Source organism: Xyrauchen texanus, chromosome 16 (genome assembly GCF_025860055.1).
Source record: "Xyrauchen texanus isolate HMW12.3.18 chromosome 16, RBS_HiC_50CHRs, whole genome shotgun sequence".
In the NCBI taxonomy this organism is placed as follows: Eukaryota; Metazoa; Chordata; class Actinopteri; order Cypriniformes; family Catostomidae; genus Xyrauchen; species Xyrauchen texanus.
Window position 1 is genome coordinate 19,779,533 of NC_068291.1, and position 25,932 is coordinate 19,805,464.

Genomic DNA, 25,932 nt, shown 5'->3' on the forward strand with positions numbered 1-25,932 from the left:
ACAGTAGTGTACTGGATAACTACTACTGCTCAAAAGTCCTTATCTGTAGGATTGTAATGTAGCTATTTACTGCACAAATACAGATTTACATACCTTACTGTACAGGATATTATGTAATATGAAAGATTAAACTCTGACTTTATTTGCTCTCTAGCTGGTACAACACAATTGTTCAATGACTCACATCTGCACATTTAATGATTGTCAGATAACATAATGTCTGAGCTTCATATAGTATAAGAAAGAGTCTTTAAGATGTTGTTTTGTTCAATCTTTTGAGTCTGCTATTTACATAATAAAAGGAATGGCATCTATTAGGCCTGTGATAGATGTATTTTTCACACATCGATAATCAGAAGATTTCCAGATGATTAGCAATAAACAGTATATCAGGATTTTTATAAATTGTTCTGCTGGTTGCACAATAGTCTTTATCATTTCAAACACTTTCTCAACACAATTTTAGTCAAGTGTGAGTGGCAGGGTTCATTAAAGGGACCCCGGATGTGTCTGGCAGATGACATGGCGCTTTCTAAAATTCAAAACAATTATTTTCAACAAAGGAACGCACACACTGCCAAAGCTCAGCATCATAATTCTGAAGTGCCACGGTGCGCAACTCACAAAGTTTTCAATTAAATTCGACCTAAATCATTATCAAAGGACAAAAATTATTTACTCTAGCCTTCACTGGATGATATATTGTGTATATGTGTCTTTCATATAGCCTACACAATGTATTTTCATACACAAGTATGTATGTAGTAAAGACTAATTCAAGGCTACATACAAGGAAATCGCATTATAAACGTTGCCATTTCTAATTGTTCCGTTTGCGCATTTATACCAGTTTCACACACTAACCTGCAAACTCATAAACCTCACTATGTTCATTATTAAAGAAGTACAAAAACCTTCGTAACTTTGAACTCCCACCTGCTGCACCGCATCAGCTTTTGCTTTGTGTGTGTGTGTGTGTGTGTGTGTGTGTGTGTGTGTGTGTGTGATCGTTACCGCAAACCGGCTTCATTAAATGTTATATCACTCTCCTGTGGTCTCCAAACGTTATTATGCCAACAAAAGCCATCTGAGTGAATTGGAAAACAAGAAAATTAAGCTTCTAATTTAAATGCCGGCTAATTTTAATATCTGTGCCTCAAAAATATACAGACAAAATAACGTGAGGATGATTAATCAATATATCGATATGTATGGTTGGGAATGTTACTTTTAAAATGTATTCCACTACAGATTACAGAATACATGCTGTAAAATGTAATTTGTAACATTCCGTTAGATTACTCAAGGTCAGTAACATATTCTAAATACTTTGGATTACTTCCTCAGCACTGGTTGATTTTTTCACTTGTTTTGATTATAAAAACTCTGTCAGTACAGTGAGACAAAATACTCATGATAAAAATACATTCTCTAAAAACCTAATTATCTTATTCAGTGTTGTTTCTAAAACAAGATAAATCAAACTAATCTTGTTTTACAGATTTTTAAAATATTTTTACAGGAAAACAATACATAAATTATTATCAAGAATATGATTTTTGCCCAAGTATCAAAGGTCTTACTAGATAAATGAAATTATGATCCAACGTGAATTTCTTGATAAAAAATATGATCATGTCTCTTACATGTGCAGGTAAAATGTCTAGAAATAGCATTTTAGTTTAGTGTAAAGCTGACAATTTACACAAAGTATATTTCTATTTCTTCTGCTCCAAACTTACTTCAAACTTACTCGTATGAATGTAACACATCTTTAGAAAGTGTTTCACCCCTGTTCAAATGCACTTTGGATCACATCATTTATATGTATAAATGTTTTCCATCTGAAAGGACTAAATATTAAATGAAACAAATTACAATAAAATGCAAAGTAATCTCTTCAGTAATCAAAATACTTTTTGAATGTAACTGTATTCTAATTACCAATGATTTCAATTGTAACTGTAATGGAAAACAGTTATTATATTTTAAATACGTAATCCCGTTAAATGTATTCCGTTATTCCTCAACCCTGTCGATATGCTATGACATCCCTAGCGTCTATGTAATATTATTTTCTTTTTCTATAAGTTTGTGAAGTTTGCAAACATCGAGGAAGACACACCATCATACCACCGCAGCTACGATTTCTTTGTCTCACGCTTCAGTGAGATGTGCCATTCCAGTTATGAAGATCCAGACATTCGCACAAAGTAAGTAACATGGACTGTACCAGGACTGACATTTTACATTGGACATCAAGTGATGACCCAATACACTACCAGAACTCTTTCTTGAACAATAATAACAAAATGTAAAAATAAAATTGGACTGAAAATCACAAATTTAAATGTATCGATATGACTGTGAACTGCATAGACCCAACAATATGGCAATTATTTACATAGGCTGAATATGAAAATGAAAATTATTTAATGCATTAACAGCAGCATAAGTGTGATTTACCAACATAACACATTAAACAAACACCGAACAAAATATTGTATTATTATTAACCACATTAGCAAGTTACAGTGAATGCATTTGTGCCAAAATACAGCAGACATTGATTTAAAATGAACAATAAAAGATAACGTTTGGTTACGTATGTAACCTCCTTTCCCCGAGGGAGGGAACGACACGTTGTGTCGGAGAAGCGACACTAGGGGTCTCTCTTGAGTGCCGATATCCACCTCTGATCTATGAAAAAAGGCCAATGAGAGTTGGCAGCCAGTATTTGCATGTCCCGTCCCCGGACATACGGGTATTTAAGCGGCGCAAATACGGGAGTTCATTCAGGATTTTTCTGAGGAGCCGGAAATGGTCCGGCCACAACAGTGGCTCGGTTCAGTGACATGGCAGAGGAAAGACACAACGTGTCGTTTCCTCCCTCGGGGAACGGAGCTTACATACGTAACCAAATGTTCCCCTTCTGTCACTCTCTCCACGTTGTGTCGGAGAAGCGACACTAGGGGACCCATTCCAATCTTGCCATGTGCTGAACCGTGTACGTGAACTGCCGATACAGAGGCGGGCAGGGATTCATCCAGTGCCACGCATCGTCTGTACCCGGCTGCACGTACCCTTCCCCAATGCCCCATACGAACATCGGGATCCTTCTAGTTACCCTGGGAGGGGAACAAGGCGATGTTTGCCAACATGGGAACGGGCCAGCCTGGCTGGGCCTCTTTTCTCTCTATGTTTCTCGCATAGAGCAATCACGGCCGGGGCCCTTACACGCATATAGGGAAGGGGGTCTTACCAGACACTGCGGAGACCACACCTGCCCTTTTTCTTGGGGAGGAAAAGTGGTAGACACGTCACACGCTGTCTTAGGGCTCGTGTGGAAAGTATGGTGCGGTGGTAGATCCCAGCCTCGAAGGGGGGAGTTGCTACAGCACGGCGACCGGGGCAGCTGTAACTGCCTAAGGGAGACACGGGGGTCTGCTCGTAAGGGGACAGAACCATGGAAATACGCACAGGGGGCGTCCGCGCAGGAGGCCTTCTATTTTACCTGTGGAGCACCTATACCAGTACAGGGTAGCCATCAGGATACCCGCAGTGGCTTGGGTCGGCAAGTTCCTCCGCTGAACCGCGGACCCGGAGGGCTGGGGAGGAATCGACCAGGGTCCCGACTCGGAGTGGGGCGCCCTGGGAAGAAGGCGCACTACTTTACCTTGACGTCAGGAAAAGGGCGCTGGGCGCAAGCGATCCACCCGGCCGGTCGGTCTACGTGTTACCGAGTTCTATGGGCTCGGACCTGAGAAAACACAAGACGCAACCGACTCAACGCGGAGGTTGTAAAACCTCGCGAAGGTGTTGGGTGTTGCCCAACCCGCGGCTCTACAGATGTCTGCTAGGGAGGTGCCCTTGGCCAGTGCCCACGAGGACGCAACACCCCTTGTTGAGTGAGCTCGGACCCGTAAGGGTAGGGGCACGGCCTGGGTGTGATAAGCCAGTGTGATGGCGTCGACAACCCAGTGGGCGAGCCTCTGTTTGGAGACGGCATTCCCTTTCTGCCGTCCCCCAAAGCAGACAAAGAGCTGCTCAGAGCGTCTGGTGCTCTGTGTGCGGTCCAGGTAAATGCGCAGGGCGCGCACTGGACACAGCAACGAAAGGGCTGGGTCTGCCTCCTCCCGGGGCAGCGCTTGCAGGTTCACTACCTGATCTCAGAATGGTGTGGTAGAAACCTTGGGCACATAGCCCGGTCGCGGTCTTAGGATCACAGATGTATCTGCCGGACCGAACTCCAGGCAAGTGTCGCTGACAGAGAACGCATGCAGGTCCCCGACCCTCATAATGGAGGCGAGCGCGATCAGCAGGGCCGTCTTAAGAGAGAGGGCCCTGAGTCCAACTGATTCGAGCGGTTCGAAGGGAGGTCTCTGGAGTCCTGCCAAGACTACCGAGAGATCCCAGGAGGGAACTAGGCCTGGCCGGGAGGGATTCAACCTCCGGGCGCCTCTCAGGAACCTGAGGATCAGGTCGTGCTTACCCAAAGACTTGCCGTCTACAGGATCGTGGTGGGCGGCGATAGCGGCAACATACACCTTGAGGGTGGACGGGGACAGCCTCCTGTCCAGCCTCTCCTGTAGGAACAGAAGCACTGACCTAATCACGCATCTCTGCGGGTCTTCGGCTCGGGAAGAACACCAATCTGCGAACAAGCGCCACTTTAGGGCGTAAAGGTGCCTGGTAGAGGGGGCTCTGGCTTGGTTGATGGTATTCATAACGGTCGCCGGTAAGCCGGCTAGCTCTTCCGCGTCCCGGCCCAGGGACCAGACATGGAGGTTCCAGAGGTCTGGGCGCGGGTGCCAGAGCGTGCCCCGTCCCTGAGAGAGGAGGTCCTTTCTCAGGGGAATTCGCCAGGGAGGAGCTGTCGCGAGGAGCCTGAGTTCCGAGAACCAAGTCCGAGTGGGCCAGTAGGGGGCCACCAACGTGACTTGCTCCTCGTCCTCCCTGACCTTGCACAGCACCGGTGCAAGAAGGCTCACTGGGGGAAATGCGTACTTGCGCAGCCCCGAGGGCCAGCTGTGTGCCAGCGCGTCTGTCCCGAGGGGAGCCTCTGTTAGGGCGTACCAGAGCGGGCAGTGGGAGGTTTCCTGGGTGGTGAACAGGTCTACCTGGGCCTTGCCAAACCGTTCCCAAATCAGCTGGACCGACTGGGGGTGAAGCCTCCACTCCCCGCCGGGCAGGCATTGTCGTGATAGCGCGTCCGCTACGACGTTGAGCTTGCCAGGGATGTGAGTGGCACGCAGCGAGTTGAGTCGCTGCTGGCTCCATAGCAGGAGACGGCGGGCGAGTTGTGACGTGTGGCGGGAGCGTACGCCGCCTTGGCGATTTATGTACGCCACCACCATGGTGCTGTCCGATCTCACGAGGACATGTTTGTCCCAAACTAATGGGAGGAACTTCCTGAGAGCAAGAAGGATGGTCAGCAACTCCAGGCAATTGATGTGCCAACGCAGCGGGGCCCCTTTCCAATGGCCCGCTGCTGCGTGCCCGCTGTACATGGCACCCCACCCGGACCGGGAGGCGTCGGTTGTGACCAGAACGCGTCGGGACACCTGCTGCAGGGGCACTCCTGCCCGTAAAAAGCAGAGGTCTGTCCAGGGTCGGAGTGTTTTGAGGCAGGCGGGGGTGATCCTTACCCGATGCGTGCCGTGGTGCCATGCTTGTCTCGGGACTCGAGTCTGGAGCCAGTGCTGGAGTGGTCTCCTATGCATAAACCCCAGCGGTGCGACCGCCGCGGAGGATGCCGTATGCCCCAGGAGCCTCTGGAAAAGTTTTAGAGGGACCACTGTGCCTGGCTTGAGGGAAGCGAGGCAGTCCAGCACCGACTGAGCATGCTCGCGAGACGTGCTGTCATTGAGACTGAGTCTAACTCCAACCCGAGAAAAGAGATGCTCTGAACCGGAGTGAGCTTGCTCTTTTCCCAGTTGACCTGAAGCCCCAAACGGCTGAGGTGCCGGAGCACCTGGTCTCTGCGGATGCCGGCTACTTGTAGCGGGGCAAGGGCCGCCTCTGCGACCTTCGTGAAGACGCGAGGGGACAGAGACAGGCCGAAGGGGAGGACTTTGTACTGAAACGCCTGGCCGTCGAACGCGAACCGTAAGAAGGGTCGGTGTCGTGGCAGAATTGAGACGTGGAAGTACGCGTCCTTCAGGTCTACTGCTGCGAACCAATCTAGATGCTGAATGCCAGCCAGAATATTTCTCTGCGTGAGCATTTTGAACGGGAGTTTTAACAAGGCCCGATTGAAAACTCGCCGGTCCAGGATTGGTCGTAAGCCGCCGCCTTTCTTGGGTACAATGAAGTAAGGGCTGTAGAAACCCTTCCTCATTTCGGATGGAGGGACGGGCTCTACCGCGCCCTTGGCTAAGAGGGGTGGGAGCCAGGCAAACTGAATTGCGTAACCGAGTCGAATGGTCCGGTGCAGCCAGCGTGATGCATTGGGGAGCGAAAGCCACGCTTCCCAGCTCTGCGCTAGGGGCACCAAAGGGACGAGTATTTTGGATGTACCCGGCGGGGCCTCGCAGCGGGGCGGAACAGGTAATGCAGCGTCGGGCGGCTTCGTTGCGGCCCGAGGCTGAGGTGCTGAGAATAGACTCAAAGCACTTACCTTGCTCCGCGCACCCGGCAGGGGGCGGGTTCATGACTGAGGAGGAGGTCTGATGCTGGCGTCCTCTGGACTCGTCTGTACCGGCCGGCCGGGGGACAGTCGTGGGCAGGCGGAAGGCGGGATCGCCGCGTCCAGTGTACCGGGACTGTCGTAATCTGAAAGGAGATTGCCGTGAGAACGGCATTTGTGGGCCAGGTGACCCAGAGGCAAAGGAAATAGCTCTGTTAATGAGAATGTGGGTACCACAGCCCCCGTCAGGGTGCTCGACGCTGGGGCTGAGAGCTGGGCCCGGGTTGAGGCGGAGCAGGAGCTGGTTTCTGGACACCCTCGGCGGGCAGACGGGGCAGAGCCCATAGCGGCAGGTCTGCGGCGGGGCATCATGTGAGAGATGGCCTCCGTCTGCTTCTCCACCGCGGAGAACTGTTGGGCGAAATCCTCGACGGTGTCGCCGAAAAGGCCAATCTGGGAGGCAGGTGCGTCCAGGAAGCGGTTCTTATCAGCCTCACGCATCTCGACCAGATTGAGCCAAAGATGGCATTCCTGGACCACTAGGGTGGCCATCGCCTGTCCGAGTGCCTGCGCTGTGGCCTTCGTCGCTCTCAAGGCGAGGTCGGTCGCTGAGCGCAGTTCCTGCAGCACATCAGGATCAGGTCCACCCCTGTGCATGTTGAGTGCTTTGGCCTGGTGGACTTGCAGGAGGGCCATCGCATGCAGGGCGGAGGCAGCGCGTCCAGCCGCACTGTAGGCCTTCGCGTTGAGCGAGGTTGTTGTCCTACAGGGCTTTGATGGGAGGACGGGGCGGCCCCGCCAGGCGGTAGGGCTATGGGGCATAGATGGTACGCAACTGCCCTATCGACCTGGGGAATCGCCCCGTATCCGTGGCGCTCTCCGCCGTCGAGGGTGGTGAGAGTGGAGCGGGTGGCACCTAGACGAGCGGAGAGCGGGGCTCTCCACATAGACGTCAGCTCATCATGCACCTCCGGGAAGAAAGGAACCGGGGGGATGCAAGGCTGCGAACGGTGTGATCGCGGCCCAAACACACGAGACAGCGCCTGTGGCCGTCTGAAGCGGAAAGCACTCTACCGCATCCAGGAACGACACAGGGGCGGAAAGGCATCTTGAAAAAGACGCGTCCTTAAAAGGACGTTCAACGCCGCTGTGTTTGCTCTTTTAGAGAAATTACTCTTTTAATAGAAATTTACTCTTTTAATACACAGTGTGTGTGTGTGTGTCTGCGCTGTCGAAGCGCTCAGGGGCAACAATGCACGCCGTGCAATGTGAAGGAGAAAGCCGCTGTTGTGCGTCGTCAAGATCCAACAGCTTGCAGATCGTCAGAGGAAACAGGAATGTTTATAGTGGTGTGTAACTCGCAGCAATCTGCAGACAGACCATCGGCTCCGAAGAAATTTTCTGAATGAACTCCCGTATTTGCGCCGCTTAAATACCCGTATGTCCGGGGGTGGGACATGAAAATACTGGCTGCCAACTCTCATTGGCCTTTTTTCATAGATCAGAGGTGGATATCGGCGCTCAAGTGAGACCCCTAGTGTCGCTTCTCCGACACAACGTGGAGAGAGCGACAGAAGGGGAAGAAAAGTTAATAAGCATATATTTTTGTTGCCATTATGCACATTTATATGGTGAGATGCATTTGATTATTTGCATTTAGCATAGTGTTTTTCATGTTGTCTGTGAACAGAATGGACCCATATTATAATAAATAATGTAAATGAACATAACATATATATATATATATATATATATATATATATATTTATTTTTTTTTTTATCTGCCATATGAATGGCGTCATGCAGTCAAAATGAATAGAAATATGCCCACATATCTAATGAATCTCCCTTCTGAAGTAACACAGTATCTTCATGTTGTGTTTGTAAGGATTCGTATGGCAGGTATCAGAGGTCTGCAGGGTGTGGTGAGGAAGACTGTCAATGATGAACTGCAGGCAAATATTTGGGACCCTCAACACATGGACAAAATAGTGCCATCCCTTCTGTACAACCTCCAGCAGGAAGAAGGCATAGAGAGGTGTGACCCACACACACATGGATATTTACAGTTGTTTTTATGTAAAGCTAATTACAAGTACAAAAATCTAGAGACTAAAAGGGACTTTTTGTCATATTTAGCTAACTGTCTGAGAATTTCTCGCTAGACTTGAACTAAATAGACCCACAGATACACACTCACAGAGTTTGCATAATCACACGAGAAATGGGCCCTTTTTTGCCTAATGGCATATGTGAAATTTCCTCAGAGACATTTTGTACGAGAAAAAAAAATCTTGCAAAAAGCTAATAGACAGTTTGTATAATTAAACTAATGAACTCTTAATCAAATGCTAATCAAAGCTGCTGTGATATTACAGCAGACCGAATATGGCTGAGGTGCCAGACTCCCAAGTGCAATAAGAAAGTAATTTATTCTTGCCACTATTGTAACAGCTATAAACCTAATAAAACCTAAAGCCTGAGGACAAAGAGAGACCATGAAAACAAAATTTATCTGTGTGGTGAACTTAGAACCATTGAACATGTTCACATCACAAAGCAGCTTTGTCTCTAGGGAAATCACTGACCACAACTAACATAACTGTGCAACAACAATTGGCCTATTGATTAGGCCCTGGTTTGATGTGTGTTTTGTGTTTTGATTCCTGTCAATAGATCTCCCTCCCCAGAGACAGAGAAGGAGAAGGAAAGTCCAGTGGAGCTGACCGAGAGGTGTTTCAGAGAGCTGCTAGGAAGAGCAGCTTATGGTAACATAAAGAATGCCGTCAAACCCGTGCTCATGTGAGTGTTTATGAGCTGCCTATATTAAACACAAGAGGGCATCACAGAGACACTTTTATATATGTTGACATTTTTAATGAATTTTGAAAAACCATTGAAGTTTTCTAGCATTTTTGAGATTTTTTGGCATTGTGACTCACCTCAATCCGGGTGGCGGAGGATGAATTTCAGTTACCTCTGCGTCTGAGACCATCAATCCACGCATCTTTTTACATGGCTTGTTGAGCACATTACCACGGAGATGTAGCACGTATGGAGGCCCACACTATTCTCTGTGGCATCCACGCACAACTCACCACGTGCCCCACCGAAAGCGAGAACCATATTTTAGTGACCATGAGGAGATTACCCCATGTGACTCTACCCTCCCTAGCAACTGGCCCAATTTGATTGCTTAGGAGACCTGGCTGGCATCACTCAGCATGCCCTGGATTCGAACTCACGACTTCAGGGGTGGTTGTCAGCGTTTATACTCGATGAGCTACCCAGGCCCCCTTTATATGAGACATTCATATTTTTTGACAGTATCTATAAATGCATTATTACTTAATAAATCAAAAGATGGCATCCAGGCATTTTTGATTGAAATGGCAATTAACGGTTTTAAATAAAAATTTAAAGCTCTGGGGGCCTGGAGTCACAAGTTTGAATCCAGGGTGTGCTGAGTGACTACAGTCAGGCTTCCTAAGGAACCAACTGGCCTGGTTGCTAGGGTGGGTAGAGTTACGTTGGGTTAACCTCCTTGTGTTTGCTATAATGTGGTTCTCGCTCTCAGTGGGGTGCGTGGTGAGTTGTGCGTGGATGCCGCGGAGTATAGCGTGAAGCCTCCACATGCGCTATGTCTCAGCGGTAACGTGCTCAACAAGCCACGTGGTAAGATGTGCGGATTAACTGTCTCAGACGTGGAGGCAACTGAGATTCGTCCTCGGCCTTATGGATTGAGGCAAGTCACTACAGCACCATGAGGACCTATAGTGTTTTGGGGAATCAAAATGGGAGAAAATACAAAAAAGAAAGAAAAGAAATAGAAAGCTCTATAGGACTGTAAATAGAAAACTCTGTTAATTGCTGAGTAGAACAGGGGTTCTCAAACATTTTGATGCCCTAAATGTGATGATAACCTTTCAAAGGACCCCATTTTCTAAAATATAAAGGCAGCTTTATATTTTAATGGATAAAGAAGACCCATTTTTACTATGTAAGAAATATTATGAGCTTGATGTTATAAAGGTAAGATGGTAACACTTGTTCCATTCATTAACATTATTTAATGCATTAGGCACCATGAACAAACAATTAACACTATATTGTGTTATTGCAGCATAGTGTTATTAATATAACCTAATATGAATTAATGCGGTAAAAGTGTTGTTAATTATAATGTTGTTAACTAATCTTAACAAATGGAACTTTATTGTAAAGTGTTACTGGCAACATGTTAGCAGAATTAAATTACTGGCTTTGTTTTGTTTTGTACTAAAGCCAGTGACATATTATATTTATATTGTTTACAGTGTATTGTTCTCTTATTACTTTAATTTTCATTATTAGAGTAAATGTTAGACGTATAAACCTGACTAGAAACTTTTTTAATTCAATTTCAAATGTATTTTTGTTACGTTTTTTGCGATAAATATTTTTCCAAAGAAGCTTTACAGAGAAAATGGCCTTAAAACACCCAGTGAGCAATCTGAAGTTTCTAGAAATTTAGTTTATCATGAAAAATGTATGCAGATTTGTTTTTATTTTCGTATGGTTAAAAATAATGGCTGCTTGTCACGCGCACACAAAAAGAGACTGTCACAATGTTGAGTGAGAACTGCTTTATTAAAACAATAAACCAGGCAACAGTACAAAAAGGGCAAAACCAGTGAAGAGTTGTCGAGGGAGCGTAGGGTCAAAAGCCGGGGAATCAAAGATATAACAAGGGGGGAAAATCCAATGAGGGAAGTGAACGATAGCGGGGAAAATAGTGGGCAACTAGGTCGAAGAACAAGACGAGACTAGCGGGAACAATGACAGGGGAATGAGAGGAATGGGGGGCTGGCAAGCTAAGAGGAAGAATAGTAGGGTAGAAAACTAGGCGAGACTAGAGGGGCAAAGATACGGGGAACTAAATACAATAACCAACACCCGTGAAACGGAAGTGCTGGGTATTTATAGGGGAAGGTGCAGGTGTAAACAATGAAAGGTGACGAGATGAGTGCAGGTGAAACTAATGTGTGGGGATCGGAAGCGCGTGAGTGCAGGTGAAACTAATGTGTGGGGATTGGAAGCGCGTGAGTGCAGGTGGTCATAATGTTCAGGCTGAAGCGCGTGAGAAGCGAGCATGAGTTAGAGGGGGGAGAGAGTTTACAAGCGAGAGCTCGTAATAGCAAAACCGGACGTGGAAGCCTGAGGGAGGAAAAAGAGCGTACGAGCTCAAGGGGGCGGAGCGAGGGAGCGGGAAGCGAGCACGCTCGCGGAGTGTATGTGTGCGTGCTCGAGGAAGCGGAGATGGGGCAGAGGAAAGGGGTTCGTGACACTGCTAATGAAATAAAATAATCATTATTAATCTCATGATTTCTGTCCAGACTTTAAAGGGGTCATGACATGCCTTGATTTATTATTTTAATATGTTCTTTAAGGTTAATTTATGATATTAGTAAAGTTTTTTGCTCAAATATATATATGTAAAACATGATAATTTCCACCCTCATTCTGACCCTCTCTCAGAAATGCTCTGTTTTTGTGCTGCCTCTCCTTTAAGACTTGAGAGTAAACGCCCACTGTTCTGATTGACTCTGTGCTCTCTTCTTGCCATCTCACTGCTCACTGCTACTGGACGGGCTACAGAAGTGATTAAATGTAAAGTAGGTGTTGATGTGTTGTTGTGGCGGTGGTCAGATGTAAATGTCTGCCACAGTGTGACATGACAATATGGATGAATTAAAGAACAAGTTGTTTTGGCAGCTTTGTTTCAAATATTGAGGAGGAAGTTTTGAGTTCTGTATGTTTTTATAGTACAATGACCTGTTATATGTCAAAAGATCATGGGACATTTTATTTCTCATGTCATGACCCCTTTAAAAAGCTAAATGAAACATGAATAATGTCAAATTCGGTAGCTTAATGTTAAACGTTTTTATTTTTTTATTTTTCAGACCACAATTTGAAAAACCTTTGAATAGAATATTTGTTTCAACATTTGATTTTCTCTTGATTCTGAAGTCAGTTTTTGGAAATTTTATTTACTATATTTGTTGTCTTAAAAGCAAACAATGCACAAAAAAGCAATAATTTAAAACCCAAACAGAAAACATCTGTTTGGGTTTTAAAATAAAGGTAACTTTAGAATCTGTTGGTGGTATATTATGACCTACTTTGTGTGTTGTGTCCTGCTTTAGTTCTGTTTGCTGAAGCAAATAATTAATTTTCTTGTATGTGTGTTTCTAGGCACCTTGATAACCATTCACTCTGGGAGGGCAAAACATTTGCTGTGCGCTGTTTTAAAATCGTTATGTACTCCATCCAGGTAGCTACCAACAGCTGTGGTGAAATTTGGTTGTAAAAGTGTTAGATTGCAACCGTCAAATCAGACACAAAATGCAAGGCACATTGTTGTGGAGCAGTTCCCTTTGACACTAAACATTTACTGCACTTTGTAGACATAGTATTTTATTTCTGACATATTTTGTTCCTTGTCTGTGTCAACACTAAGTATAGTAAGTGTTAACATTGAACATTAATATGATTTTTCCTTTCCTTATTTATCTGTTTTATCATTTAATTAACCTGGTGAACTTTGTTTATTTGTTTGTCAGTCTCAACATTCACATTTGGTGATTCAGCAGCTGTTGGGTCACTTGGATGCTAACAGTAAGAACTCAGCCAGAGTGCGTGCTGGGATTGTGGAGGTGATCTCAGAGGCAGCGGTTATAGAGGCCAGTGGCTCAATAGGTATCAGTCTTTAGACCAATAAAACCATCTCATGCTACAAAGCCAGTACTATTCTTACATACATAGCTTCTTGTTTGTGCCTGTTATTTTTCTTCTTCCTTATTTCATAATTTTTTGCTTGATGGGAAAATTATATATGTTTATGAGATTTTATGCACATCAATAGCCCCGTTCACACATGCAACCAGGTAAATTACAGGAAAATCGTTGGGCTGCCTTTACTAAATGTACCATATGCACTGTTCACACATACCATCAATATGGAAATTTAGCTATAGGTAATGGTACAACTTCTCATAAAGGAAATTGCCAGAGCAAAACTTACCAGAAATGTCAAAAGGGTCATGTTCAAACATGATCTCTAAACTGCAGTAATTTTTTTGGAAAAGGCTGTATGTGTGAAAGGGACTGTAGTTTATATGTTTTACAACACACAACCTATACTCACATTTGAAAGAAATCATAACATCTCCATTGTCCTTAATATTTAATTTAGCTGTGCTCTACACCTTTCCACAGGGCCGACAGTACTGGAGGTGTTTAATACTCTCCTGAAGCAGCTGAGACTCAGTGTGGACTACGAGCTCACCGGATCATACGACACTTTTGGAAACATGGGAACCAAAGTCATTAAAGTGCACGAGGAGAGACAACTCCAAGAATCTGTCATCAAAACTATTGGTGGGTGAACATTCATATTTTTTTAGTAAGCAGGGTTCCGACAGTCATGGGAATATCAGGGAACATTTAAAAATGTTTGATTTTCAGACCTGGAAAAATCATGGAATTCAATATGAATCTGAAGTATATACCACTATAATTTTGATTGTTTTGAACATAAATTATTTCTCAGCTAAGCCCATTTTTTGTCTGTGTATTGTAAATGTTATCTTTGTTTAAAGGCTCATTTGCGAACACGCTGCCCACCTACCAGCGCTCAGAAGTCATGCTGTTCATCATTGGTAAAATTCCTGTGCCAGGGATGTATCCGGCTCTGGGGTCAGCCAACACAGGGTGAGAAAGGTTCACAAACCTAGACTTTAGAATTTAGACAATTTTCCCCTGCATTTTGCTGGGGAAAGATCAAATGGTTGAATCTCATCAAGTCTGTCAAGAACATGTACAAGTTGTATTTCAGCCCTAAACTGAAAAATAAATTATATACAGTTACAGTAACAACAAGCTCTGATAAAAAATAAGCAAATTCACCAAGGAAATCAGAATACGGCCCAGGTGCTGTATATACTGTAGCAAGGGTAAAAGGCGACAGAGATTTTTTGTTATATCTGACGGTGTCACATCAAGCATTATTAGTTCAAAAGACTTAAACTTATATCCTGTCCTCTGAGTAACACCAAAAACTTCACTTTAACAACAGTGGTTGCTGATATACATAAATGAATATGACTAAAACGGCAAGCACCAACAATTAGCTGTATTTATAAAAAATAGTCATTCTGTAGTCATTCACTACAGAACTGTACTCTCCTCCACCATGTTAAAAGTTTACGACACCTCCCATCTCAGAAACTCGGGTATCAAAATGATCTCAGAGTTTCCCAGTTGTAATTACGACTATTGGGCAACTTCCGAGTGGGAAACTCATATTTACGATAATTCCAACAGCACGCAAAGGCAGCATTAATTCCCGAATGTGCGGTTGTTATTCAGAAAAAAGCTTTTCAACCGTGACATCTATTCGTTAGCTATCCTGGGCCGAGTTTGAAATGGCATACGACTCCTACTATTTCTGCCATATACAAACACAGTGTTCTGAAATTTTCGGTTTCTGAGATTTTCGCTTGCACTGGGCGGAGCATACATTAACGAGTTTCCTGTTTCGTATTAAAGGGACTCTGAAAACATTAGTGCTGCTCCCCAGATTTCAATCAATCTAAACTATGTTTTTGGAGAGGTAATTGCATTAAACGAAGTTAGGCTTATATACTATAACAGTTAATCTTTTCATAACAATTTATAGATTGTGTTGTGTGTTTTGTTCAGAATGATTACAGCCATTGATTTGCATCTGCTATTGTAAGGATACCGCTCCAAGAAATTAAATGAACCAACAACCATAAGTATTTTTGTTATATTCTTCAGTTTTCCCTTGTGAAGCTTTAATACTGCTTTTTTACATTTTCAATAAAACATCGTTTAATTTGTTTTTCAAGCTATTTAAATTATGGGGACACTAGAAATGTCCTCATAAACCACATTTATAGCATAATACCCTTGTAATTACCAGTTTGTAACCTAAAAAATTGTCCTCGTAAACCACATAAACATGCCCACACACACACACACACACACACACACACACACACACAAATTGGTGCGGCTATCCTTATGAGTATTCTCCATAGACGTAATTATTTTTACAGTGTATGAACTATAGATTCTATCCCCTAACTCTAACCTTACCCTTAAACCTAACTCTCACAAAAAAGACTTTCTGCATTTTTACATAAAAAAAAAAGCATTGTTTAGTATGTTTAAGTGATTTGAATTATGGGAACACTAGAAATGTCCTCATATCCACATTTGTAGCATAATACCCTTGTAATGACCTAAAACAATATCCTTGTAAACCACCCAAACCTGTATACACACACACACACACACACACACACACACACACACACACACACACACACACACACACACATATATATAATAATATAAAATAATATATACACAAGTAATGTAAAAAAGTGTGTGTTTTTGTTTTCAGGGTTGAGGGCAGTAGGATGATACAGATTATGCTGCTAAAATCTCTGCTGCAGGTGAGCTGATTTGTGTCAGTCATACAGTACTTCCAGTGCATGCTGTGACACACTGTGGGTCATTTATACCCCTGCTACTTCCTAATATCCACAGTCGCTGATGCAGTCTAAAAATCAAATGGTGCTGTTTACCTTTGAACGTCTGTCTCGCTCTTTCTCCTTCAGGTAACAGCAGGATTCCAGTCTACAAACATTCTGACAACTCTGCCCACCTCATTCCTGGACCCTCTCTTGTCCTTTACTCTGATGGAGGAGGCAGAGATCCGGCTACTCGTTCTGGACATCCTCATCAGCATCATTGATCGCCATGACAACCGTCACAAATTCTTCCCTGTCAGGTCTGGGCTAATTGACAATCTCTAGCAAACGAAAAACAAACCTCTAAAGAAATGATCAAATGATATTGTTATATCTTTTGTTCTTATTACTCAAAGCATTTTACTGATCTAGTTTAGTTCTTGTCGTTCTTTCAAATCTGACATAACATTTTACAGTTTATTATTGTACAATGTATCTTTTTACAGAATTGTGTCAGATATCGCTGTACTGAAGCTGAAAGTAGACAAGTGCTCAAGGCAGGATAATCTCTTCATGAAGAAACACAGCCAGAGGCTCTACCGCCATATTTACCTGGCCTGCAAAGAGGAGAACAGTGTCCAGTGGCATGTTGAGTCTCTTTATACGCTGCTGGGGTTGATCAGTGTTGAGCTGGCCAATGAAGAAGTGGTGGTGGACCTGATTCGACTGGCCTTGGCCTTACAGGTATTTCTCTCACCTATAGTGAGTTTTTTTTATAGGCCTCAGGTAGTTCTGTAGGTCCTGCCTGTTTACCTTTTTGAAATCATCCACAAACTTTTAACTCTACATGTCCACTGACATGGCAGACATTTGCTCACTGCTGACCAAAATGACAAGTTTGCCTCTTTGGAAGTGTGTTTGTAATACAGTAGGAAATGAAAGTGTGGTTATGCTCAGTATGGGCTATGATTGCCTTCAAATATAAAAGTCACCTAAAAATGTTACATTTGTTCTTTTAATGTATGTCATTTTGGACTGACACTGACACCTAGGAGTATGGATGCAGCATTGTTCAAAAACAGTAGTTTTCAGTTATTAGTGCCATTGTTGAAATTCACTATTCACAGTCAGTTAATTTAATTAATGAGTTTAAGTGTCCAATAACAGGACAGTTACTGAGATTAAGAAAGTATTATTCGTGCTGGTCATGTGATCCTAGCATGGTGGTCCTCTTTAGAGGACCCTGCTCCATGTAGGTTACTGACATGACTGGAGTCTTCATCTCATGTTAGTACTCATTTTTTTATACATATGTTTCAAAATTAATATTATTATTTTTAGGAGTAAAACATTTTAATAAGGGAAATATTTTGAGTGCACGTTAAGATATAGACCAATAACTGGTATTCACCTGTAAATTAATTTATATAATATACTGTTTGCATAAATTACTTACATTTTAAATAACAGCGCAATTCACAAATAAATTAGACTATTTAAATTACAAAATATATTTGCATGAATATAATGACATAAATAATAATAATTTGTATTATTTTAAATATTATAAATATATTCATTTTACATTACATTTTTGGTAACTCTATTTTGTTACAAAAATATGTATATATTTAATTTAAAAAGAAAAGTATTATAAAATACTGTATCTGTATCTTTCATAAAATATGATATCAGTCAATTTTAAATGGTAATAGGTAACAATATAATTTATGCAGTGAACCCAGATCATATAAGTGGCAACCTCTGCTAGACTAAATAATAGGGATAAGCCTTTTCATGTCCACTGATGTATCCTCTTTCTCAGGACCTGGCCTTGACTGAAGAGGCACTTCCTGTGTATAACCGCTGTGCCATCCATGCTCTATCAGCTGCATACCTGAACCTCATTAGCCAGCTGACCACTGTGCCCACCTTCTGCCAACACGTCCATGAGGTCAGCTCTTCAGAGTACACAGAGGGACTCATCACATGACATGATGTTACATTTTTCCAATACAGATATGAGAGCCAAAAAAAAAGAAAGAAAAAAGACCCATAAACGGATGTTACAACTGGTGAAATTTCAATGGTTGCGGCAGAGTCCGGAAAGCCTAGTTATTTTGAGCTGTGAAATTATTTTCCGTTTATTTCATTTCATTTTGATACTGGTTGCCATCATGGGATGGTGCTGTGAATGTGGGACAGTAAAATAGGTTAAAAAATATACATACCATAGACTTTCATTGACGAGGGACCTGGGCCATATCAAGTGACCAGAATATCATTGACTTTGGGCCAAAAAGCAACCACCAACAACACCCTATCAAAAGGAACACATCTTGTATCAACCACTAATAATTTATGATGGAGTGAGAGTAAATTTGTGTTGTCATTATTTCCATAGGTAATTGAATCAAGAAAGAAACTGGTCCCTCACCTGCTGCCTGAGGATGTGCTTGTTGAGACGTCAAAGTAAGCAGCATGAACTGTGATGTTCAAATCAAAGCACGGGCTCTTAAGACTATCATTATGTTAGTCTAGATGAGTTTTTGCTTTTCAACACAGCTAGTCTGCCATGGTATACACTTTCAAACTGACTGGTACCCTGATAAATCTTTAGGGAGTAGGAACAGACAATAATGATTTCACAGGTCTTTCAATCATGATAAAATAATGCTGGTGCTTTCCTCCACTAAAAGACTGTCCTGGGGACATGTTTGGTTGTGATGTACTTGGCAAATGGTTATAAAAGTTAATTGATTCATGAAACATTCAGAGATCTCTTATCCGGCCTGAAGGGAACATCTGAAGATGAAGATTAGCTTCTGCCTCTCTCTCTTTCAGGATCCCAGAGAAACTGGAGAAGGTGGAAGGTGAGGTACTGTTCATGCAGGCTAAGATAGTGGAGATGCTGGGTGGCAGTGGATACAATACAGAGAGACTGGCCACTCCATACATCCCACAGATCTCAGGTAAGACACTCTGCATGACACTGAAAAAAAATATTTTAAGTCAGAAAACATCTGCTTGTTTTATTCATTTTAGTTATCCTTTTAATTTTAGTCAATAATAATACAATGTTTTTAATGTATTCTAGTTAGTTAGTTGTTTCAGGTGAGCTGTGTTTGAGGGAGTGTCCACAGGCTCTTGCACCCGAACATTTATTGATGTAGACCCGTGCAAGGTACGGGGGCTTAAAGGGATAGTTCACCCAAAAATGAAAATTCTCTCATAATTTACTCACTCTCAAGCCACCTCAGTTGTGTATGTTTAAAGGGAGTTATGGAAAGGAGGAGGAGAATCGGCTTGACAATATAAATTATATTTAATTACCAAAAATACACAAACAAACACATATGATGGACAGTTGCCCTTAAAAGCTCTTTCTCGGTCGCACCACTGTCGGAGGCTTGATTAGCCTGATAAGGGGCCGGGTGTGTAGAATCACGACCCGGCCCCGCCTTCTGCCCTGTCACAGTATGACTTTCTTTCTTCTGCAGAACAAAACAAAGATTTTTAGAAGAATCTTTCAGCTATGTTGGTCCACACAATGCAAGTGACATTTAAAGCTCCAAAAATCACACAAAGGCAGCATAAAAGTAATCCATAAAACTCCATATCTTAAGAGGCAATATAATAGGTGTGGGTGAGAAACAGATCAATATTTAAGTACTTTTTTTTTTTACTCTAAATCTCTACTTTCACATTCTGAAAGTGAAAGTGGAGATTTAAAGTAAAAAATAAACTATTGAGCTGTTTCTCATCGAAAAGGATTGAATCATTTCAGAAGACATACAGTATATTAAATCACTGGTGTCTTACGAATCACTTTTATGTGATTTTTGGAGCTTGAAAGGTCTGGTCAGCATTCACTTGCATTGTGTGGAACTACAGAGCTAAAATATTCTACAGAAGTAAGTCATACACATCTGGGATGGCATGAGAGTGAGAAAATAATAAGAGAATTTTCTTTTTTGGATGTACTATTCCTTTAAGTGTAGCTTAAATAGTTGTTTTTGGTAGTTAATAAGGATTGTTGTTATGTTTCGTGTTATTCATGCTGTTTGGTGTTAGATTTCTCATAATATACAGTATACATTCACCTAAAGGATTATTAGGAACACCATACTAATACTGTGTTTGACCCCCTTTCGCCTTCAGAACTGCCTTAATTCTACGTGGCATTGATTCAACAAGGTGCTGAAAGCATTCTTTAGAAATGTTGGCCCATATTGATAGGATAGCATCTTGCAGTTGATGGAGATTTGTGGGATGCACATCCAGGGCACGAAGCTCCCGTTCCACCACATCCCAAAGATGCTCTATTGGGTTGAGATCTGGTGACTGTGGGGGCCATTTTAGTACAGTGAACTCATTGTCATGTTCAAGAAACCAATTTGAAATGATTCGAGCTTTGTGACATGGTGCATTATCCTGCTGGAAGTAGCCATCAGAGGATGGGTACATGGTGGCCATAAAGGGATGGACATGGTCAGAAACAATGCTCAGGTAGGCCATGGCATTTAAACGATGCCCAGTTGGCACTAAGGGGCCTAAAGTGTGCCAAGAAAACATCCCCCACACCATTACACCACCACCACCAGCCTGCACAGTGGTAACAAGGCATGATGGATCCATGTTCTCATTCTGTTTACGCCAAATTCTGACTCTACCATCTGAATGTCTCAACAGAAATCGAGACTCATCAGACCAGGCAACATTTTTCCAGTCTTCAGCTGTCCAATTTTGGTGAGCTCTTGCAAATTGTAGCCTCTTTTTCCTATTTGTAGTAGAGATGAGTGGTACCTGGTGGGGTCTTCTGCTGTTGTAGCCCATCCGCCTCAAGGTTGTGCGTGTTGTGGCTTCACAAATGCTTTGCTGCACACCTCGGTTGTAACGAGTGGTTATTTCAGTCAAAGTTGCTCTTCTATCAGCTTGAATCAGTCGGCCCATTCTCCTCTGACCTCTAGCATCAACAAGGCATTTTCGCCCACAGGACTGCCGCATACTGGATGTTTTTCCCTTTTCACACCATTCTTTGTAAACCCTAGAAATGGTTGTGCGTGAAAATCCCAGTAACTGAGCAGATTGTGAAATACTCAGACCGGCCCGTCTGGCACCAACAACCCTGCCACGCTCAAAATTGCTTAAATCACCTTTCTTTCCCATTCTGACATTCAGTTTGGAGTTCAGGAGATTGTCTTGACCAGGACCACACCCCTAAATGCATTGAAGCAACTGTCATGTGATTGGTTGATTAGATAATTGCATTCATGAGAAATTAAACAGGTGTTCCTAATAATCCTTTAGGTGAGTGTATATCAAGTGTACATACTTAAAATAAATTTCTTACAACCACTTCCCTAACATTTTTTTGGTAAATTCAAAAAGCTATTTTTTTTTTTCAGTGTATGTCAGATATTGTTATTGTCTGTTTTGCCATTTATTCTCATCAGACACATCCAAGGAAGATAGTGTAAGGTTATATTTTTCTAATAATAGTAAAATGATTTTGTCTTAAATATTAAAATAATTATTGAATCAATAATAATTTCAGTACGACTTAAATAACATGATTTCCTCTGTTGAACCCCAAATCCTTTGTGAACATTGCCATAGCTCCTGCAATGTAATCATAGCTTAACTGTGTTATATTAAGCAAGACCATAGTAACAAATGTAAAAACCATTAATTTTACCCATGGATGTATGGTTAGTATAGCTGCTTGACAACTATAACTACAACTTCCATAGTTGTAATTAAGTCAAAAATAATTAAAGTTGATACCCTCGCTCTTTCCACCAAAATACCACTTTACTATTGTTAGAGTTACCATAGGACAACAATTTTATATGAAAGTGTTGTGTTCTACAATGTGTTATACATCTCTTATTGATCAAATAATAATAAATATGAATATGCATAGTAAGACTTCTGTCTCTGGGTGCTCCATAACATTTTATTTATTTATTTACTCAGATGAAGACAGACTGTCCAAGAGGAAGAGTATTGGTGACACAATTTCCCTGCAGTTAGAAATGGAGTCCAAAGACAGTCCAGAAAAAGAGCAGGTACAAGAGATCTTGATTACATGATGTGTGTTATCCACCATTCTTTACAATTGCAAATTGTTCTCTTTATTGTCTGAGCTGTCATAACTATCAATTCAAATATATCTCACAGCGATCTGTATTGTTACAGAGATCCAAAGCTGAGCAGATAACATTTGAAACCCTAAAACAAGCCATTGGTAAGTGTCTCACTAAAGTACTGTAGGTGGCGCTTCTTGCATGGAAAGCGATTAGTGTATATTGTTATGGACTTGAAAATATATGCGAGTCATTTCTGATGTCTTTGAGGTTACTGTCTATGGTATTGCCAAAATGTAACTAAAATATCAAACATTTCTTTCAACATTTTCTCAGCTGGTTTGTAACCTTTAGCATAGAATCACCTGTCTGTGTGTGTGTTCAGTAGACAGTGTGAGTGTGGAGGAGCTGGAGAGAGAACGCAGGAGGCAGGTGGTGGAAAGGTTTCAGACGGCTCCATTTGAGGAAATTGCAGCACACTGCGGGGCCAGGGTGAGTCCACACACTGACTTATCACATTACCTTCCCTAGAACAATTCCATGAAAAATTCAGAATCTATGTACTGATTACCATTGTCTCATGTCTGCCAAACATTGTCCCATGTCTGCCACTCATGTTGAGTGGTCAAAACATAATCTGCAGCCTGAAACTGAACTTTTGACTGGATGTTAGGAGTGAATGCATTCGGCCTTTCTCCGTAATTAGGGAATGTCTTAACCTCCAGTGTGCTATCTGTCTGTACTGGTCTCAGAACATTTTTAAATGCAACTTATTTTCATCCTGACTCCATATACAGCCTCTGAAAGCAATGTTTTCCAGCTTTTGGATGCAACCATTGATTCTCAATGTGATAGAGCACAGTTAATATAGGATATTCTAAGGAAAATGAGCCTATAGTCCACATATGTGGTCATTGTGTTAAACAGCGTGCCGTTTCGCAATAAATTGATGACATTTTTAAAATGGCAGATCGGATGAAACTAGAGACTCAGCTCTTTTGTCTCAGACAGGTTTTAATGTAAACACTTTGTAGCGAATCAGCTCTATGAAATATTAATAATCAATCATAACTTGTTATAATCGATTATGAATATTTGGATCAGTTAATCGGGTTAACTTGATGTAGCTACATTAACATTACAACCAAATACTCGGTTCATCCCGTGAACACTCAATATTGGTTATTAATTAATTAATTAATAGAAAGGTACATTTCCGGGGCATGGGAAATGTCTTTCTTACTAAGTATTAAGAGCAAGTAGTCAAAATCTATGATTAGTGACTTTAGATATGAGCTTGAGACACAGACAACTTTACATGTGACATGAACAAGACTTTATTAACTAGACTAAACATTTAAACTACTCTAACATACATATACATACATTCATACAGTTTACCAAGGGAAAGAGGGCTGAAGCAGAATACAGGAAGGCAAGAAGTTATAGCATTGTTTGAAGTTCAGCAGATCAACAGCCTGAGCAAACCATCTTATTAGTTCTGACACGCCCTTTTTAGAAAGGGGTTAAGGATACTTAATGTATCAAATAATGAGACTAAGTTTGATACTTGCATGTCCCATTTGAATTAAACTGTCCTGATGCAATTTGTTGATGGCTTGAGTTGATCTTTGATGATGTTGTCTTGATGAGAGAGAGAACCAGTGGGAGTCAGAGACAAGGCCGTAGCCTGGCGCACGCTTGGGAGTCCTTGGGGCCTTCTAGTTCAGCATCATTCAGCAAGAGAGTGAGAGAGCACAAGGCTCAGAGGACCAGAAAACAGGAGAGGCAGGAAGCAAGAGCGAGAGAGCTAAGAGAGGGCTAAGAGACGAGGAGATAAGAGCTAAGAGCATTTATAACCTTAGAAAACATGTCCCACCTCTCATTGGCTCGACCAATGAGAAGGGTTTGGGTTCCAGGCGGGAATTTGGTTTATTGCTCTTTGTTCTCACATTTCTCATTGCATGAGCAAGAAAGAAACTAGGAAATATACTTGTAATACTAATATGTTGTTGTTATCGACATATCATGTACACAGTCATTTCGATCTTCAAAATACCAAGTTATAGAGACCAAATATGCCACACATATGATTTCGGTTAACCATAGTATGCAAAGTCTGAAACATTAACCCATTAGAGTTTGAAAGAAAACACAGATCAAACAACATTTAGGAAAATTATGAGATGGAACATTAGATGCATGTCAATGAATTTATCACATGGATATATAGAATAGGATTATATATATCATATATATAGGATTAACAGGGTTCATTTCTCTTTCTCAGTAAGAGAATGAAGTGAGGGTCAGCACTTCTCTGAACATTCCTTTGGAGGTCGTAAAAGTCTCCCTTACTCTGGGCATGAGAGAGTTCCTTTGTCAAGGCTCATTTGCATGTTTATGACAGTAAGAGATTTTGGGCTGAATGACTCAAAAGATAGTAAAACATTGCGTAATATCATTCTACAGAGATCTTATATTCGAATTCAGCTCGGACAAATCGTAAGGTTTAATTTGATACCAAGAAACGTGTGTTTAGTACACTTAAAAGGGAATATACACTCTGAGGCTATTAAATATGAGGCCTCAGAGTTTAAAACACACAACGAAACAGTTCTAATGAGTTTGATATACCTCAGAAATACACAACATACAGGGATTACACGTATTTCATTAGCAATATGCAGTTCTGTGTTTAACTGAAAAACACACAGACACACATTGTTGCGTTCAAAGTTTCCCCCTTCCTGTCAACACGATAAGCACGTAGTGAGCATGCGGATGTCACATGCGGTTCTCTGTCAATAGTTCATTGTCTCTTTGTCAATACATTTATTGTGCTTGTGGAGACTGGTTGGCGCTATTTCAGTAATTAGGGGAGTTTTTAACAGTAATTTCTTGTTTGATCGTGAATCTGTTAAAGCCACTGATCCTCCGCCATACCTTACAACTTAATGAGGTTTCTTACCAGATGTAGATTTGTTGCCGTTTCTCCCAAAGACAAACTCAGCTGAGTTCGGCACCTGTTGCTTTGTCACATGACTCAGTGCATCGAAAGTATGAACAGCCTATAGTGAAGCCAAAACTTAATGTCCACGCATGTGGACGCGGGGTCTCTGGAGGTTAAGGGTCACCATGATTTACAATCATGTTTTTATTTAACTGCACTATTATGACTTGTTGACATTGCTATATAAGTGCTTACTTTTCTGTTAAAGCACAATTTTTTGTTAAGCTGCTTGTATTGATGTGTGTTGTGAAAAGCACTATACAAATAAAAATGACTTGACTTGACCCCCCTTTTTCTTTAATTTCTTCTGTTCAGTTCTTATTTTTGCATGGACAGCTTGTCCTAAATTTGTTTTCATTTCTATATTTAGGATAAATACTCTCTCAAATATGTAAATACTGTGTGTAATATTCATGAAATATGGTATACACACATGCTGTAACAATAAGTCTCTTTTCAGGCTTCCCTGTTGCAGAGTAAACTCAACCAAATCTTCGAAATCACAATCAGGTACATAAAATAAAACTGATTTCTGTAATATTACATATGTTAGTTGTCCTCACAATAAATAGTATATAAAGGACACTACTTGTACATAAAATACATTTGTTTAACAATAAAGTATATTAAACTGATTTAGTGGTTTGAACAACAGGT

The 25,932-nt window shown here is 41.9% G+C and overlaps 1 protein-coding gene across 3 annotated transcripts in view; it reads left to right on the forward strand.

Moving 5' to 3' along the window:
• efr3ba (EFR3 homolog Ba (S. cerevisiae)) overlaps nucleotides 1-25,932 on the forward strand; it is a 41,056-nt gene that overhangs the window by 13,460 nt on the left and 1,664 nt on the right. For 2 of the 3 annotated variants that reach the window (XM_052145597.1, XM_052145599.1), the window contains 17 exons: nucleotides 2,092-2,213; nucleotides 8,517-8,666; nucleotides 9,305-9,430; nucleotides 12,866-12,944; nucleotides 13,234-13,369; nucleotides 13,889-14,050; nucleotides 14,272-14,383; nucleotides 16,104-16,155; nucleotides 16,321-16,493; nucleotides 16,680-16,917; nucleotides 17,999-18,127; nucleotides 18,578-18,645; nucleotides 19,018-19,145; nucleotides 22,153-22,244; nucleotides 22,375-22,423; nucleotides 22,648-22,754; nucleotides 25,736-25,785. In XM_052145597.1, coding sequence (XP_052001557.1) covers nucleotides 2,092-2,213; nucleotides 8,517-8,666; nucleotides 9,305-9,430; nucleotides 12,866-12,944; nucleotides 13,234-13,369; nucleotides 13,889-14,050; nucleotides 14,272-14,383; nucleotides 16,104-16,155; nucleotides 16,321-16,493; nucleotides 16,680-16,917; nucleotides 17,999-18,127; nucleotides 18,578-18,645; nucleotides 19,018-19,145; nucleotides 22,153-22,244; nucleotides 22,375-22,423; nucleotides 22,648-22,754; nucleotides 25,736-25,785 — 1,973 coding nt within the window. The remainder of the gene's footprint in view (nucleotides 1-2,091; nucleotides 2,214-8,516; nucleotides 8,667-9,304; nucleotides 9,431-12,865; nucleotides 12,945-13,233; nucleotides 13,370-13,888; nucleotides 14,051-14,271; nucleotides 14,384-16,103; nucleotides 16,156-16,320; nucleotides 16,494-16,679; nucleotides 16,918-17,998; nucleotides 18,128-18,577; nucleotides 18,646-19,017; nucleotides 19,146-22,152; nucleotides 22,245-22,374; nucleotides 22,424-22,647; nucleotides 22,755-25,735; nucleotides 25,786-25,932) is intronic. The other variant, XM_052145598.1, reaches the window with a different exon arrangement.